The sequence below is a fragment of the Cyclopterus lumpus genome, chromosome 19 (assembly GCF_009769545.1).
Source record: "Cyclopterus lumpus isolate fCycLum1 chromosome 19, fCycLum1.pri, whole genome shotgun sequence".
Lineage (NCBI taxonomy): Eukaryota > Metazoa > Chordata > Actinopteri > Perciformes > Cyclopteridae > Cyclopterus > Cyclopterus lumpus.
In genome coordinates, this window is record NC_046984.1 from 7,022,960 (window position 1) to 7,040,630 (window position 17,671).

At 43.9% G+C, this 17,671-nt stretch overlaps 2 protein-coding genes across 2 annotated transcripts; one reads left to right on the forward strand and one right to left on the reverse strand.

The window, feature by feature from the left end:
- The first annotated feature begins 934 nt into the window (after positions 1-934).
- tecpr1a (tectonin beta-propeller repeat containing 1a) lies at positions 935-13,252 on the forward strand. The gene is made up of 24 exons (XM_034558358.1): positions 935-1,082; positions 2,596-2,835; positions 3,426-3,608; positions 3,695-3,817; positions 3,914-4,033; positions 4,372-4,546; positions 4,643-4,743; positions 4,869-4,970; positions 5,134-5,282; positions 5,967-6,574; positions 6,896-7,041; positions 7,156-7,311; positions 7,588-7,737; positions 7,980-8,137; positions 8,255-8,485; positions 8,959-9,055; positions 9,351-9,430; positions 9,558-9,614; positions 9,817-9,991; positions 10,191-10,326; positions 10,501-10,593; positions 10,690-10,796; positions 11,231-11,350; positions 11,617-13,252. Exons 2-24 carry the CDS (start codon positions 2,611-2,613, stop codon positions 11,749-11,751), a joined length of 3,627 nt encoding a protein of 1,208 aa, XP_034414249.1. The 5' UTR covers positions 935-1,082; positions 2,596-2,610; the 3' UTR covers positions 11,752-13,252.
- bhlha15 (basic helix-loop-helix family, member a15) lies at positions 13,222-15,484 on the reverse strand. The gene is made up of 2 exons (XM_034558359.1): positions 15,293-15,484; positions 13,222-14,569 (listed from the first exon to the last, which is right to left on the reverse strand). Exon 2 carries the CDS (start codon positions 14,525-14,527, stop codon positions 13,970-13,972), a length of 558 nt encoding a protein of 185 aa, XP_034414250.1. The 5' UTR covers positions 14,528-14,569; positions 15,293-15,484; the 3' UTR covers positions 13,222-13,969.
- Between the last annotated feature and the right edge of the window lie 2,187 nt (positions 15,485-17,671).

Below are 17,671 nucleotides of genomic sequence, written 5' to 3' on the forward strand. Positions count from 1 at the left end.
TTTAAAGTATTAACTGTTTTGTAAAACATTTTCTTGCCATGTTTTTGCTTGACAGAATGTAAATGTATGATGAGGAACTGACCGATGAAACAGTTGATTGATCCTCGGAGATCCACTCGTGTGTGTAAGTGAAGCCATCGTAGTTATTGCCTTGTGCTTTCTTCAGAGTACCTTACTGTGTTGACCTGTGTCTTTTTTTTCTTAATAAAACAAGGTCAAGTAAAAGTTTGCATCATTAGCATTCAATTGCCTTTTTCTGTTATGATACGCGTATATTTTGTGGAAGACGTGGGTCAAAGCGATTACCTGTTTTTACTCTTTGATTTTTAGAAGCTTTGTTGAATATTATCAAACAAATTTCCATTCAAACATTTAATAAGCAGTTTAAATACTATGAGAGAAACTAAAGGAGAAGAGAGGTATGTTTTTGGCTTGTAACCCACAAGCCAAAAACATACCTTGCAAGATCACACCCATTAAGGACACAAAGGGAACTTGCAACATCATTACTCTACCAGACATTTAGTTCAGTTCATTTATTTACTTATGTGTTTTTGTTCTACCTTTCAAGCAGCCCCTGCCCCAATGACATAAAACCCTACCCATTGGAATTGGTTTGACCAAATCACAGCAGCATTGTGCACAGCTCCAGACCTAATCAGCTACACAAATAAAAACACCTGTATGGGAGTGCAGGGCTTTTAATCAATTAATTCATATTTTATAAGCTGATTGTATGTAAAATAAACGTCTTGTCAGAAAACTATAGTGGAGAATTGAGTACTGGAAATTGGAAATAGTCAATCAAAGTACAGGTACCCAAACAAATGTACTGTTATGAGTATATTCAGGTATATGGGTCATCAGCGCCCCCTGCTGGATGTGGAAGCTACAAACACCAGCTGCCAGGAAAAGAGCTAATAGGAACGAAGAAACAGCGACACTTCCGGTTTCACGTAGGAGAGAAATTATGATGCGAATATCAGAGAAACTCGTTATGCTTTAGACCGCTTTTCATTCATCAACACCCGCCGAATGAGCAGCGGGGACGTCGTGTGACTGCGTATGAGAGGAGGCTCAAGGTTGGTGTGTGTGAACTCTTCTTCATTTGCTGTTTCCAGAGAGCTTAGCCTGTAAGTCCGATCCAAGGGCGACTCGAAGCTTAAAGCTAGTTTTTATTGAACAGTTTATTTGGCTTGTTTTCAGCGTAGCTACATGTCAGTCCGCTGTCACACACCTGCGGTGACGTGCGGATAACGTGCAGCTTGTGCTGTTGTCAGTGCTAATATGCAGCTGCATATACCTTATTATACAGTAACAAGAAACCAAGAAATACACACATTGATGGTTATTTTTCTCCAGCGTCGCTGTGTCCTGACTTTCAGTTGATATATTCTGTGATATTATTATTATTATTATTATTATTATTATTATTATTATTATGAGCTGAATGTACAGTACTCAGACTGTAGGTGACAGAGGATACGCCTTTTAGCAGCAGCATCCCTGCCAGTCACGCAGTGTGTTGACATGGAGACCACTTGTTATAGCAAGCATTTAGCAAACCGTGCATAGTTTATTGACAATTACACGTTTGCCATGCAGGCTTTAAATGGTGTGGTGGCATTGACCCGGATGCAGAATAAACGGGTTCAGAAGAGGAGCAAAATGTGGTGTAAACAAAGAAAAGAACACCGAGAGCACCACGTGACCCCGATCGACGTGTACAGCTGTTCCAGAAGTACACTGGTTTAGAGCTCACTCTTTCACACACATGCTGCTGTATGTATGAATGTCTCGGTGGGAAACCAGGTGCACAGGTGTAACTGATCAGAGTCTTGCTGTCGTTCATGTTGGCTGGCTGACTGTTGCACAGTCACGGCTCACTGGCACACTTGACTAGAACACGGCCATCATTAGCGATGATATTTACAACACCTGTGCACTTCCTGCCACAATAAGTCAAAGTGAGTGCATGCATGTCCCAGGGAGTTGTTCTGTCTTGTGCCCGGCGAGACCTGTTATCGGAATGGGACCTTCATGGCTAAATAAAGGATACACAAGTCTCACGAATGACCCCTGGATTGCAGGGGTCATTCGTCTGTATGTGTTTATTTCTTCTCCTATCACATCGAATATTTGTGTAACACACTTCAAATGTATGTTGTTGTTTTTTCTAAATCTTATTTTATGACCACATCAAATCGTATGCTTTCATGGAATTCTCTTCGTCATAACATTTCAGCTGATAATTTATGTCTCTGTAGATCTCTGTATTCTTTAACCTTTCCAATTGGGTCAATTATAACAAGCAATGAAAACAACCTTGACATTTTTTTAGATTCTGGGCATGATCACAAAGATTTTCAAAGATACCATTTGTAAATGTACAAATATTCCCCTGACGTCTTGAATAGTTTCATTTGATATACTTTAATGATGCAGTTTCGGCTTGAATATTAATTCCTATTACCCACTGGAACAAACAGACACAGATTATATACTAGATGTTGTCATTCATTGAAAAGAAAACATGTTGTTACGTTTAAAGCCACAATATCTACATTCACCCACTCTCTCCTTCCTGTTCCCCAGGTTCCCGGTGCAACCATGCCCGTCTCTCTGCTGTGGGCGGTGGACGTGTACGGGCGGGTCTACAGCCTGTCCACGGCGGGGCAGGTGTGGGAGCAGTGCCGCGATGCCCAGATGGAGTTTAAGCGGGTGACGGCGGCTCAGCAGTGCTGCTGGGGCATCGCCTGTGACAACAACATCTATCTAAATATCCACGCTTCTGACCTGCCGGTCCGCTACCAGGAGGAGACCTACGAGAATCAAGTAAGTCTCTTCTGGAAGAACGGAAGCCAGGGTGTTTTTTTTCTCTCTCACTATGCCTTCGTATTTTTCTGTGGCTATCCTTTAATTCCTGCATCCACTATCTTGAGTACAAATGTGGAGTTCTTCCTCAAACTTGTGTTGTGTGTGACTGAGTGACTGAAAAAGCATGTGTAACATCCCCATACCGCAGTGTCCCACTTCCTCTCTTGCTAACTCCAGCACACACTGCCAGCTGTGTGTGTTCACGTGCACAGCTGGCAGTGTGTGCACGTTGAACAAGTTTTTAAGCAAAATGCCGCACACAATCAAAGTATACTGTACGTTGAATTTAAATGGCCGATTAAGTTCATGCTTCCTGCAAATGATTGGAAACGTTTTGGACCATCAGGATGTTGTCATACGACTGTGTACATTAGCTCAATAATGTACAGTGGCTGTTCACCACAAGTGCTCTTTATTTCTCAAACGCAGTAAAATTGGGAAAGAAGGCGCTTTGGTCGGATTGTGGGGGTGCAACCGGGGGAAAACAGCTACTCCTTCTGTCGCTTGTGTGTTCTCTAACACGACGTCTCTGTCTGTCATCTTGTCAGCGATGGAATCCTGTTGATGGTTTCTCGGAGCGCTTGTTGCCAAGCGATCGCTGGCAGTGGAGTGACGTCACGGGTCTGCAACACCAACCTCTGGACAACTTCCGGCTTCCCTCCATCAGCTGGGAGTGGGAGGGCGACTGGCACGCGGATGAAAACTTTGAAGGAGAGCCCACAGAGAAAGGGGTGAGTGTCCAGTTATTATTTTTGCTAGCATCTCCCTACTTCAGCATCAGTTTCTGTTTTATTGATTGAGGTGTTTGTATCTGCAGGGATGGACCTACAGCATGGATTTTCCTGCCACTTACACCAAAGACAAGAAGTGGAACTCCTGCGTCCGACGCAGACGATGGCTCCGCTACAGGAGATACAAAGCCATGGACACCTGGGCTAAGGTGGCTTATACCTTGTGTGTGTGTGTGTGTGTGTGTGTGTGTAAAGCTTTCTGTTTGTTCACCTGCGTCTCTCTTCCTGTGTGTGTGTTCTCACAGATCCCCCCACAGCAGACGATGCTTCCAGATCCTTTCAGCGACATCAGCTGTGGAGGTTGGGAGATCAGTGACGAGCCCAGTGGCCGACTGTCGCTGTGGGCTGTGTCTCTGCAGGGCAAAGTACAGTTGACACACACACACAATAACCATCAATCAATTATGTATTACACTCATAGCCGTATATATTTTAAACCGATCTAATGTAATTTGTTTATATAATCTCATGTATGTAAGCTTTTGTGTTATACACACAAACATACACATACCAAGGATGTATGTGTTTGTGTCTCAGTTTTGTTATTTTTTGACCTTGTGCCCAGAGCAAGATCACACACACACACATACACACACACAGTCTTGTTACGTCAGATAAATAACTGCATTTGCATTGCTTGATACATTTCTCTTTCACTGTCCTGCTATCCCTCTTGTTTATATGACCCTCCTTTGCTCTCCAGATGTGGTTCAGAGAGGGGATCAACCACCACAACCCCGAGGGCTCTTTGTGGGAGGAGGTGCCTCTCCCCGCGGAGGTGGTCCAGATCAGTTGTGGCCCGGGGGATCTGATCTGGGCGGTCCTGTGGGAGGGGCAGTTCATTGTCAGGGAGGGCATTAGCAGAGACTGCCCCAAAGGTACACAGGCTCCCCGGTGGGAGGACGATGGGGCTTGTGTGTGATTGTGATTGTGTTTATTGTCTGCATTGAGCATATCATTTCTTTGCACGTCAGGTACCTCCTGGGCGGTGGTCGACTCTCCCAGTCCTGATGTGGCAGCCACACATGTAGCCGTGGGAATGAACGTTGTTTGGGCTTTGACCAAGGACAACAAAGTAAGAACAATGTGTAATGAACATCATAACACAATTTTAATAAAATAGTTGAATACACTGTTTTCACTCTAACGGATGTGTGTTATGCTAAAGAGCGCTTTCTCCCTCCTATCCTGCTTTGCCAGGTGTGGTTCAGACGCGGTGTGAACTCCCACAACCCGTGTGGCTCCGGCTGGATCAACATGGTGGGAGAAATGATCATGCTCAACGTGGGACTCAACGATCAGGTGAATCTGAGCCACATGACATCACACCTTGCGTTAAACTGTAAGGAAGTAACAAATCAAGTGCCTTTGTGTCTGCTGGTTGCTTTAGCATTACCACGTGGCTTTTAGCGTGAAGTTATGGGACGTGGACATTTTTAAGTCCACCTATTGTTGTCGTGTGTAGGTGTTGGCTATCAGCTGTGAGGATCGGGCGGTGTACTTCCGACAAGGTGTGACCTCTAGCGAACTGAGCGGGAAAACCTGGAGGGCCATCAGCGTCCCTCGAGACGGAGACCGATCCCACTCCAGTGCCAGCGCAAGCAGCCTGCAAAGGTCTCAGTGGACACACACACACACACACACATGGATATAGACAGATTTCAGCTAGCACTTTAGGGAGTGGGCTGCTGATATAAGTAGAGCAAAGTTTACTATTTTCCAAGAGTCACAGTTTAATATCAAATCAAACATGTATCATTAAGTTAATATGATAATTTGCTATAAATACTGCTGAATTAACAGTTTAACTAATGTACTCCCATTTATATAATCAGGGGTCTGTAATCACTGGAAGATGCAGGACGCAGTTATAGTAGAAGACAGACCGGGCAGCAACCCCCGGGTCTTACCAGGACTAGAGTTAGGATTTAGGATATGCTTAAGAACGTGATTGACAGGTCGCTAGCACAGCATTGTCCAGTCTGGAAGTTGTCTGCATTTTCGTCCAAGAACTTTAACCCTTTCACGGTGTATAAGTTCATGAAAGTTAATTATACCATGTTGGTCTCCTAAAAACCTCCACCCGTTCGTGTCCCTTCTGGTTGCAAGAATACAAGAAGGTGATGGCCAAAATGGCGAACTTGAAGCTTCAAAACCGGAGTTCATAAACCCCTGGACTGACGCCACGCCCACTTATATACCATGTTACAGACATACGTTCCCAGTGCAGGCCATCATGTCAATATTTATGCAAAATCAAACTCATGCAGTTCCTCTTTCTCTCCCTCCATGCCACAGCGCTGGATGTTACTTCTGTGGTGAGGTGCGTGCTCAGTCAGTAGTGAGTGATGTGGAATCAGACACAGACAAAGGATCTCTAGATGGAGCCAGCCACCTCGTCGCCTCCATCTCCCCCATCAGCCCAGAGTCCTTTGTTGATGCCCCGACTGATCACTCTGAGGAACCTATAGACACGCCCAAAGCCCGCATCCCCAAAGTCACCAGCGACAGCTTCATCTCTGAACTCGTCTCTGACCGAGAACCAGGAAAGACCACAAGAGAGGACGGTCTTTCGGGTCCAGCTGTTCTGGAGGAGGAACCCATCCCGGGAGAAGAAGAGGTCGAAGCCCCCAGTGCTGGTGTAGCTATCTCCTCCAGCCAGTCCGGACGGCCTATTGACCCCCAGTGGAGTAACGTTGATCTGGAGGAGGCGCAGGGCCAGACCGGAGCAGTGGTGGACTCAGCTGACACATGCAGCTTGTCATCAGTGGCCACATACACTCTGGCCATAGAGGACCAGTATGGGGCCGATGAGCACCCTCTGTGGGCGTGGGTCAGTGGAGGTGGCTGCTCTGTGGACAGCCACTCCCAACTCAACTGGTTTAACTGCTCTATGAACGCTTCATGTGAGTTACATGAGATCAATATCTAGTAAATGATTAAGCTGTTAGACTCTACATTTTTTTCAGATTAATATTGAATCAGTGCTTTGAAGAATTGTGGCTTTTCTTGAGGTAAAAAAGAGATCTAATTACAAACAAACTACAACTCATGTACCGTAGTATGTTTTGATTTAACATCATTATGCAATAACATTCCTGAACACACAGAGAGAGGCTATTCATGTAACATCTGAGCTCCAAATTCAAGGCGAGCATTGATTTCATTTTATTTCATGTCTGCAGCACTGTTTTCATTTCTGGATTTTTCCTTGTTGTTCTTCCCAGCTTTGGTGCAGTCAGTCCAGTCCATGAGTCTTTCTGTCACGCCAGCCCAGACGGCAGCCTGGCGGAAACAAATCTTTGAGCAACTCAGTGAGAGGACCAAAAGAGAGATGGATAATTTCAGACATTATGAACAAGCCATAGAACAGGTACTCGCCATATATTAAGCAGACTAGACATGCCCAACAGCAGGATCTTCAGGATATTTATTATTCTTTCTTATTTCTGTCTTTATTTCTGTCTCTGGCTTTGTGTGCATGCAGTCTGTGTGGGTGAAGAAGGGAACCATGCAGTGGTGGAGAGACTGGAAGCCACACAAGTGGATCGATGTTCATTTTGCCCTGGAGCAGTTCTCAGGACCAGAGGGCAACAAGGACGGCATCCTCTTCATCTATTACAACTTTTATGAGGAGAAGAAGGTGGGCTTGGTGTTGTGTGGATTTGATCAATACAACTGGGGCAGTTTCATAAGCCTTCTCGAGGGAAATAGTTGTTTTGATAGTGTCAATGTCAGATTGTCACATTGACTGTATCTGTTAACAAAATGGAGACCTTTCACGATGGAATGAGTCATTTAAATGAATCAGTACTGCTGTTCCTTTCTTTAAATCTCTACTGCTTCTTCGTTTTCCCTCTATTTACTTTCTTTTTATCTCTCTTTCTTCTCTTCTTCCCTCCGCTGTCACTCTCTCCAGTACCTGCATGCCTTCATCAACGAGGTCACCATCCTGGTTCCTGTGCTAAATGACTCCAAACACTCTTTTGCCATCTACACCCCTGAGCGGACCAAACAGAGGTGGCCAATCCGATTGGCGGCAGCCACAGAGCTAGAGATGCACGACTGGGTACGTATGAATACTGCACAGCATTTCTGATCCCAGAAAACCAGAATGGTCCATACCAATCTTCTAGATGATCTAGATGCCCACATATGCACATGTATGCCTACCATTTCCTTTTGTATTGCCTTGTTTCTGTCTCTTCTAATCACTTTCTCTCTCGCTCTCTATCTTTCCTTCTCTCTCTCCCTTTCCGACCCGATCTGTCTGCCTCCCCCCCCCCCCCCCCCCCCGTTCCCGATTTCAAGCTGGCATTGTTGAGTGACTCATGCTGCAACTCCAGGGGGATCCAGGGTCCTCCCTCCAAACAGGCCGCCTGGTCCGTAACCTGTAAAGGAGACATCTTTGTCTGTGAGCCCTCTCCTAGTCTGGAGGCCATGCCTTACCCCACCCCCTGCGACCAGATGTAAGAATGAGAATCTCACGTGCAGGGGAACCATTTGTGTTGCTTTTATAATATTTACCATCTTGTTTTGTTATATTCATCACACAGCCTTTATGAAGCATGTATTCCTGTGTGCAGGTTCTGGCGGCAGGTTGGAGGCCACCTGCGTGTGGTGGAGTGCAACAGTGTTGGCATAGTGTGGGGCATCGGCTACGACCACACTGCCTGGGTCCACACCGGGGGCTACGGAGGAGGTTTCTCCCAGGGACTGGCCAGCAGCACAGATAACCTTTACACACAGGTGGATGTCAAGAGTGTCTACATCTATGAGAACCAGAGGTGGAACCCTGTCTCCGGCTACACCAACAGGTAGAGTGTTTGCTCTGGGCAGCGCTAAGAAGCGGGGAAGTTTGTACTTTCACCATTTATAAAATACATGTGCCTAGTTTTTATCAGTAGAAACTGGAACTGAAATTGTGTCTACACCAGGGAGTAAAAAACATTGCCACATTTAGGAACTGTGATGAAATTGCAGCCACTTTACTTTTTTTTTTTTTTTTTACAGTTTTCAATTTCACATGTTATAAAAATGGTATGTGGCTAATACTGTAATACATACTGGCACTATCTTAACTGTCACTGTAGTTTATTGAGTTTCAAGTTTGTAGATTAGCAGAGCAATATTATATTGCATTTTCTTTCTCCAAAAAGCTAAACCTTTCCCATAATGCTGTGATTTGACAAACAAATGCAGACAATATACAGCTAGTGCATGTTGTTTTGTATATTTTGATTTGAAATACAAAGTCACACATGACTCATTTAAAGTGTGTTTGTTTTAGAGGGCTCCCTACAGACCGCTACATGTGGAGTGATGCATCAGGACTACATGAGTGCACAAAAACAAATATGAAACCCCCCTCCCCTCAGTGGACATGGGTAAGCTACACACACCCACCCACACACACACTAGGACAGAGACTCTCAAAGTGGGGTCCGTGAAAAGTATTTGTTCATTTATATTCTTCGCTATCTAACAAATCTATACTCTCATGTTGTTTCACATAACTAACTACCTGGTATATTCTTGTGAGAGATCCTTGGCTCTACAAAGATTGAGAATCGCTGCACTAAATGCCCTGTGGTGATCTGAAACCTGTCCTGTGGTTCACAGATAGTTTGTAGCCAGAAATACTGTTCACAGTGTTTCTCTTCCCATATTTTCTGTTGACAGGTGTCTGAGTGGGCTATTGACTACAGTATCTCTGGGGGGACAGACAGAGAAGGCTGGCAATATGCAGCTGATTTTCCAGCGTAAGGTTTCATTTGCTATTCTTCAGTTTTTTTTGTTTTTTTTAAACTATGCTGCCCTCATATTTTACATTTTAATTTAAATTGTTCCTGCAATGTTCTCCTTCCTCTTCCCCAACTCTCCATGCAGGTCATATCATGGCTATAAAACGCTGAAGGACTTTGTGCGTCGCAGGCGATGGGCAAGGTACTATAAAAAGCAACGCTGTCGTGTATGTATTTGTACAGCAGGTTGACAGCGGTCTGAGAGCGGGTAGTGCACTCGACATTTGCAGCTTTTGTTTGTGTGTGTGTGTGTGTGTGTGTGTGTGTGGATTTTCTTTTTATAGTCAGGTGCTGGACACAATAAAGGGAGCCTTTGTGAGCATTGTGTGTTTCCTCCTGCACAGGAAGAGTAAACTGACCAGCACAGGACCCTGGCAAGAAATCCCTCCGATATCCCTGATTGATGTGACCATCCTGCCTTGTGCAGCTCAGAGCAGCGTGGACGTGGTTCCTCTGTGGGCGATCAGCAACAAAGGAGACGTGCTCTGCCGACTGGGAGTCACCACACTGACACCGGCTGTGAGTCACATTTAATGCACAAATTCAGACAAACAGGATTAACGCCCTTTGATGAGTCACCCATAAACATTCACTGCCATTGCTTTTTATGTCTGATTCTTGTTGCAAAGAGATCTCCAGTGCAGCTGCAACAAAAGACATTTTAAAAAGTACTTTAAGAGGAGTTAATTGTTCTAACGTCCTCTTGTTGCTCTCTCAGGGGTTCTCGTGGCTCCACGTGGGAACTGACCAGCCGTTCAAGTCCATCTCCGTCGGGGCTGCCAGCCAGGTTTGGGCCATCGCCAAGGACGGTTCTGCCTTTTACAGGGGGTCTGTCTCTCCACAGAGCCCAGCAGGTCCGCAGGAGAAACTGTCTGTCATTCATGCGTCTGTCCGGTTTACATCGAAAACATTACAATTTACTTAAAAATGAGCAGGGTTAAGGGGTGCAAAAATGTGTTGGCTTCTGATCCTGCAAACAAAGATGATTTTCACATATAGAGTATTATGTGTTCTGTCTCCCCCTGCAGGAGACTGTTGGTACCACATCCCCTCCCCGGGCAAACAGAAGTTGAAGCAGGTGTCGGTAGGGAGGACATCAGTTTACACTGTAGATGAAAATGGTAAAACGATTGCATTTGTATAAGCTTACCCTTATGCAAACATTGATTTCAATAAGTAGATACCTGATATTTATGTTTCTTGGATTTCCTGTCCAGGTAACCTGTGGTACCGCCACGGTGTGACCCCAAGCTACCCTCAGGGCTCCAGCTGGGAACACATCTCTAACAATGTACGCAAGGTCTCTGCAGGGCCTCTGGACCAGGTCAGTACCGGGACAACATCTCACTGTTAATCTCCTGTTGTTACTGTAAGACATAGATGTGGATGTGATAGCCATTATATTAGTTATATCAGCAGTCACAGACTTTTCTTTTTCTGATGCCACATCTGTTGGTTTGATATTCTATGTCGTATGAAGCATCACAGAAAGACTGTTGGCGACCATGAGCATGCTCTGGGCGGTTTATAGATATAAATACACATAATATTTGGGGGGCATTGAAGTTCAGATATGAATGTGAGTTGTCTTTTCAGTGTTTGGAACATCCTACAGGAAAGTATGCGGCTTTGATGCATGATTCATAATATATGTCTCAGAATTTATATTTTTCAAAATAGGGTGTCAACAGATGAATCCACCATAAAAATATTCTAAACAACCCTTTCCTGTTTTTGATGGTTGTTGTTGTGGGGTAGGTGTGGATCATAGCAGACAAGGTGCAGGGCAGCCAGAGTCTGAGCTGTGGAACAGTGTGCCATCGACTCGGGGTCCAACCTGTGGAGCCTAAAGGACAGTCGTGGGACTACGGTATTGGGGTGAGGCACCAAAGAAACTATACTGTATGACTGTGTTGTCCGGGTATTAAAAAGTCTTGAATCGAATTTGCAGAAATCTTAAATGTTGTATTTTATTGTTGTATTACTATTAGTATACAATGTTGTGTAGTAGATTGCAGGCTGATGGGGCTGCAGGAGGACATGTAACCCTTTTGTTGTGCTTAGAACCAGATAGTCAATATGTTTACTTGCAACAAACACAAATACTTGGAGGTGATTTCTTTCTCTCTCTTCCTGTCTTTTAGGGCGGATGGGACCACATCACAGTGAGAGGAAACTCCATGGAGCCGCCCCGTCTTCCCTCTCTCACAGCCCCAGCTCCTCCGAGCCCCCTGCCTGTCAGGAACATGGAGGTCAACGGCAACGCTGTGGGATGTTAGACACGCACGCACGCACACACACACACACACACACACACACAAGTACGTGTGTACCATGTACAGTACACACGTACTGTACATAGCCACCCTAAACCATATTACCTTTGTAGTAATATGCAGTTTGTCATCTGTAGTTCTTGTTTAAAAGTAACTTTTAACATTTCAGTAGCAGAAATGATAATCTTCAAGTCACAGAAAGTTGGGCCTTTTGGACTTTCAGAACAATCTTTAATGCTGAAGACAATTTATAGTCAACTGACCCAGATTTTTACTTTTTACTAAGCTGTTCGGGCTTTTCTGTCTCATTTGTTTTTGGTCAACGACATTGAACTTGATGGTCTTAATGCATTTATTTATTTATCAGGCTGCGATATTTCTGTTGGTTTATGTGTATTGAGTACCTCATGTATGGTCCAAATTAACATGTGGGCGTGATGTGAGGTTTCTTTTTTAAAAAGGGGAAGAAATGGTGTACATCAATTCCAGTTGCTTACAGGTCCTGATCACTCTGAAACATTGATAACAGGATATAGCAAGCAGGACGGCGTATGATCCAGGCGTCACAGGCCAGACGTGTGTGATATTAGACCACAGACTGAAGCAACTGTGTATCCCCCACTGGTTTCTAATCTCTCAGCTTCCTGAAAGGACTTGTGAAGCCGTAGTTTGGGTGTAATGCGTGCAACAATCAAGTGTTTGGAGCCAGAGAATCCAATTTAGAGCGGTGGAACCCGGGCTAGAAGCGAACTGAGTGTGAAAGGCTGTAAATCAAGGCAAGCAACCCAAAACATGCTTTTTTGTTTTATTGGTGCAACTGGGACCCTGACATCTTGCCGACTTGTAAACTTTTAAGTTTTTTTTTTTTGTGTTTTCTGGAGCCAGTATGTAGCATCTGTAACAAGACCTGCACTGGCTTAATTTACCTGTAGTGGTTGCAGCTTGCCTTGAACAAACAACGTATGTTTTATACGGAGTTAAATGTTATTTTCTAAAATATATATTTAATTGTTCTGTTGTCTTGGAGTATGTGCAATGGTTAACAATGTAAATAAGGGTGGATTACTTGTAAAAGTCTTGTTGTTGAACCTTCCTCTTTCTCAGGAGAATATTTGCATCTACTTCCTGATGGTAGTAGAATGATTAAGCAATTAGAGAAAAACCTTTAACACCCCCACACTATATTTTTGTTATCAGTCTGTAAGATATTAATATTATACAATAAGTATAGTAGATGCTGCAATGATGAAATACAGCCGTTCAGGCATCCTTTATGTTAATGGTCGGCTAAATTCCTCCATTTCTTAAATCTAAATATGATCCAGCCTTTGGAAATGTGGAAAGTGTACAGAGATCGGTCTCTTTTATCTGTGTATATCTAACATCATACTGTGTTACTGTAACACATTAGTGCTATTGACATTGTGGAGTACTTTTCTCAAGTGTTGTGCATGGTCAAAGTAACAGTCCTTGTCAATAAATAAATGTGTTTATTGATAATAACTCCCCAACTCCTGATCTTTTTCACCACCTGGAGACACGGAACATGAAAATAACACACACTTTAAATATCATCTTTGCCCTCCAGCTGTGGGTAAGAAGACGCGTGTTCTGAAATTGGTCGATTGTTCGTGCTTCAACATTTCAGTGTTCAGGCCTGCCACTTGTCTTTCTTTTCCCCCGTGATGTGACAGTTATGACTAGAGGCTATAGGCTCAGCAGGTTTCTCAACAGAAAACACACAGAAGATCACAAGATAACACAAAAGAGAACAAGTTTCTGCCCTGGCTCAAACCGTAGGCGATGAGAAATAAACAGACACAATGGTGAAAGATTAGCCCAGTGTACAATAACAATAACGTCTTCTCACTCTTCATAACCGACATCCATCTGCTTTTCACCGTCCAGTCTGCAGTCTTTTTGTCTGCTGGGTGAATCGTGCTCAAATCATTTCATACCTTGCATGAAGTTCTAGTCTAGACTCTCTCTGGCTATGGCCAAGCATGGGTTCAATGCCAGAGGTCCATGACCTGGAACAGCACCCATTTCCTGCAGAGAACCACCTCTGAGCAGATCCCAGAGCAGTGCACCGGAAGGAACTGGATATGGTTTGAGATGTGTCCCTAAAACTCACCCCACACACCCCTCTCTCTCTCTCTCTCTCTCGCTCCCTCTGCCTTGGAGACAGCCTCCTGGTCTCTGAACCACTTTGCAGCCACTGTTAGCTACGCTGGCTGAAGCTGTGCATGTTGGTGAGGTACTGGGTGAGATCATCCTCCCCATCGTCCTTCAGGTGCTTCTGGTAGCACTGGAGCAGCTTGGCAGCGCTGGCCTCCGACGGGACCCCGCCGGCAGGCAGGCAGTCCCCTGACATGTCCACGACGACGGTGGTTAAGGCTTTGATGTAATTCTTTGCCAGGGTGAGTGTCTCGATCTTGGACAGCTTCTTGTCTGTGTTGACATGGGGGATGGCCTCGCGCAGCGCCTGAAAGGCGTTGTTGAGTTTGTGCATGCGCGTGCGTTCCCTCTCGTTGCTCTCTAGTCGCCGGACGCTGCGTTCCTTGTTGCTGGAGCCGTGCTGCCTGCGCCTCCGGCCTCCACCTTTTTTCCGCTTGCCGTCCCCACCCCTCAGCGACCCCCTCCAGGAGCCACCGATCCGGACTGAGGCATCCGAGCCCTCCTGCTCACTGGAACCTGGTTCTGTGTCTGGTTCTAGTTCTGGCTCAGGGTCAGACCAGGTCCTCCTGGATGGTTTCACAGCCTTGCCTTTGGACTTCATCCTGTGGCCTCCTTCACTTTTCTCTCCGTGGCAGTGTCGTTCCTACAAAGTTAACAGTTGTAAGAAAAATATGGGAGTGTTAGAGAAAGGAAGTGAAACTTTGTGTTTCTGAAATGTGCAAAAGTGTCATTTTGACATGAAGTATTTTAATACAGTCTTCTCCCAGTAAGCAAGTAATCCCCAATTCCCGAATAAGCCTCTCTCCAAGTCAAACGGCCCAGCATCCTGTTGTATCTAATCAGCCTCTTGCAGTGTGAAAACTCCATGATGTTAGTCTGTTAATCTACGCCTCTCTTATCCCCACGGCCCTGCGATAATGCCCATTTCAAGGTTACACTCACAAAAACACAGGCCAGCCAGCACTCAGCTCCTTCACCTCCAATGCTCTTCGTTATACCCAGTAGATGTTTAGCTTAGAATTTGCTGTAGCTTCCGTTGAAGTGTCCACAAAAGCTATGAAAATTTCTCAACCATGTTATCAAATACGGTAATGTTATGAAACTGGTCAAACGTTTCAGATGAAGCTGTTTTACATAGATTAGTACACACAATATAAAGAGGAGAAGAAGAAGAAAAAAACTCCAGGATATTTCTCCATCAACATCCCTCTCTTTATTTCCCTTAACCAAGTATATCACCCACACGTGAGTGTTGTAACTGATATGAGACAGACAGGCAAAAGTCCGTTTCATTCCCTGTAGTAAATGAGAGCAGCAGCCATTAAAGTGAATTAAAGTGCTAAACTAAAACAAGTAAACACCTTACCTTGGGAGTAACTTTCCTCCTCCTCGATGTGTTTACAGAAAAATCGTCACCATGCAGCCGGTCATTCAACGCACCATCATATCAAGTAAAAGAGCAGAGAGAGCAGCAGAGTGTCGCCGTGCAGCAGACAAACACACGCACACACACACACGCAAACACACACACAGACAGACACGCGCACACACACACGCACACACACACACACACACACACACACACACACGCAGACACACACACACACGCGCAAATAACTGTCACATGCGAGCTACCTGTAACTGACTGATGTCCACGTCGCGCTGCTCAGCCAATCAGAGAGCGAGCCCACTCCCTCCAGCTCTGTGCGCAGTCCCAGGCTGCTGCACGATGTCACACAACTTCAATAAAAAACACTCCTAATTGTAAGAGAAAGAGAAAGGAACTCTATTTTTCTTTAGCATTTTGTTTGATCGACTCGGTGATGGAAAAAGTAATGTACTAGGACTAAGTGAAAAATAAAATTAAATACTTACTATAAGAATCCACTATACATGTAAAATTCTTGTATTACAAAATGTCAGCTCATTATTATTGATGCATTAGCACTTTAACGTTGTAGTCGGCCGAGGTATAGCTTATTTCAATAGTGGGTAGTTTAGTCTGTATCAATGCATCATATTTTATAATCTTATCAAAGATTTTGGTGTAACATCCATATAAACAGTTACATTTATTAAATAAATGTAGTAGTGTAAAGAGTAGAATATTTAACATGGAAATTAAGTGGAGTAGAAGTGTCGCGCAGCATAAAACGGAAATAAGGTGCAAGTGCCTCAAGTACTTGTTTTACTTACTTTTGTGATAATCAGCATAAACTTGAGTTTTTCCCTTCCAAATGTTATAATTATCAGAGCATCTTATTAGCACCCTTGTGTTACACCATAGTGTTACAAACTCCATTAAAAGACAATATAATTAGCATTATTACCGTTATATGGCACATATTGTATGGGGTTTAATAATAGTTAACAGAGTCAGAAGCGCTACATTTTGTTTTCTTGTCGACTCCTTTAACTCAAAGCAGTTAACATCATTTCCATTGTGGCTTATCAACATACTGCTTCATTTGAATACAGTCCTACAGACTACACCTTAATGTACAGAAGCAGAGCCAGGTCTCATTTAAACTTGGTCACATTGTTTACCTTTGAAAACTGTTTAAAAACACGTGGGTCCTGCACGGTGGTTTACGGAGCATAATACAGACCGGACTAAAGCCACCAAAACAAACAAGGAAAGGACACAAGTAATAGTATATATTTAGAATAGTTTGCATGTGTGAGGTAACTCCACCATGTCTGTTTGACCTACAGGCCCAAACACACCTGTTGGCAGTTTGGATTATTTGCCCTTTCCTGCTGTGATAGATAGTGGAGTGGTGTCATGGCAGTGAGACCTGCTGACTGACATTCACCTGTTTCACAGCATTGTTTATATGGTGCTAGGCTGAAATTAAACACATTTCAAGAAAAGTTGCTATACTTCTGCTCTCTGTCCCTCTCACTTTTTTTCGTTTGTTAATAGTTGAACATTTGCTATCATAGATTTAATAACAGTTCTTAAATGTTTCAGGAATGTATTTAAATATTCGAAACAAGGTTATAATGCGAATGCTAACAATGCTAATGTTAGTCTTCTTCCTTAGTATGTATGTCAGCTTTATGATTTCTAAATTTATGATCTACAAAAACATTCCTAAATGGTGCTCCTAAATTAATTCGGAACTTAACTAACTTAAATTCATACCAAATACCATGAAATCTAGGAGCCACGGTGAGGAACCACCTCCTTTAGTAAGCTTGCAGCTAGCAAGAGCCACCTAGCAAGAAAATGTAATATTAGCAACAGTAAGAAATGTTTCATGAATTAATTAAGGGGATTGTGGCACGTTAGCTTCAAGGAAAAGCTGTTACAGCTATTGTCAATATTAGCACATATTAACACTGATGTGAGAATATCACAAACATGTAACAACAACAACAATGTACAGGTGTGACGCTCCCAGCTCTAGAGCTGGTGGTGTCCTTGAACAGCTTGTGTGTGTGTGTGTGTGTGTGTGAGAAAATGAAGACTGGCCATGCCAGGTTCACTATTTCTTCAGGTACACTGTATCTAATCAACCAAACCGCGCTGATGCTGGCTCTGTGGAAACACTATCTGTTACTTTTAGTTTGTTCAGTTTCTGGCTCCATTGGCCTTAAGGCTTACACTGTTTATTCAGTCACAGCTGCTGATACATTCTGAGCTGAATACACTTCAGTAATGAAGCAAGCAAACAGGGCCTCCACAAGTATGCTCTATTTAAGCAAAACAAACTGTCTAAACAACATATACTCCTCGTAT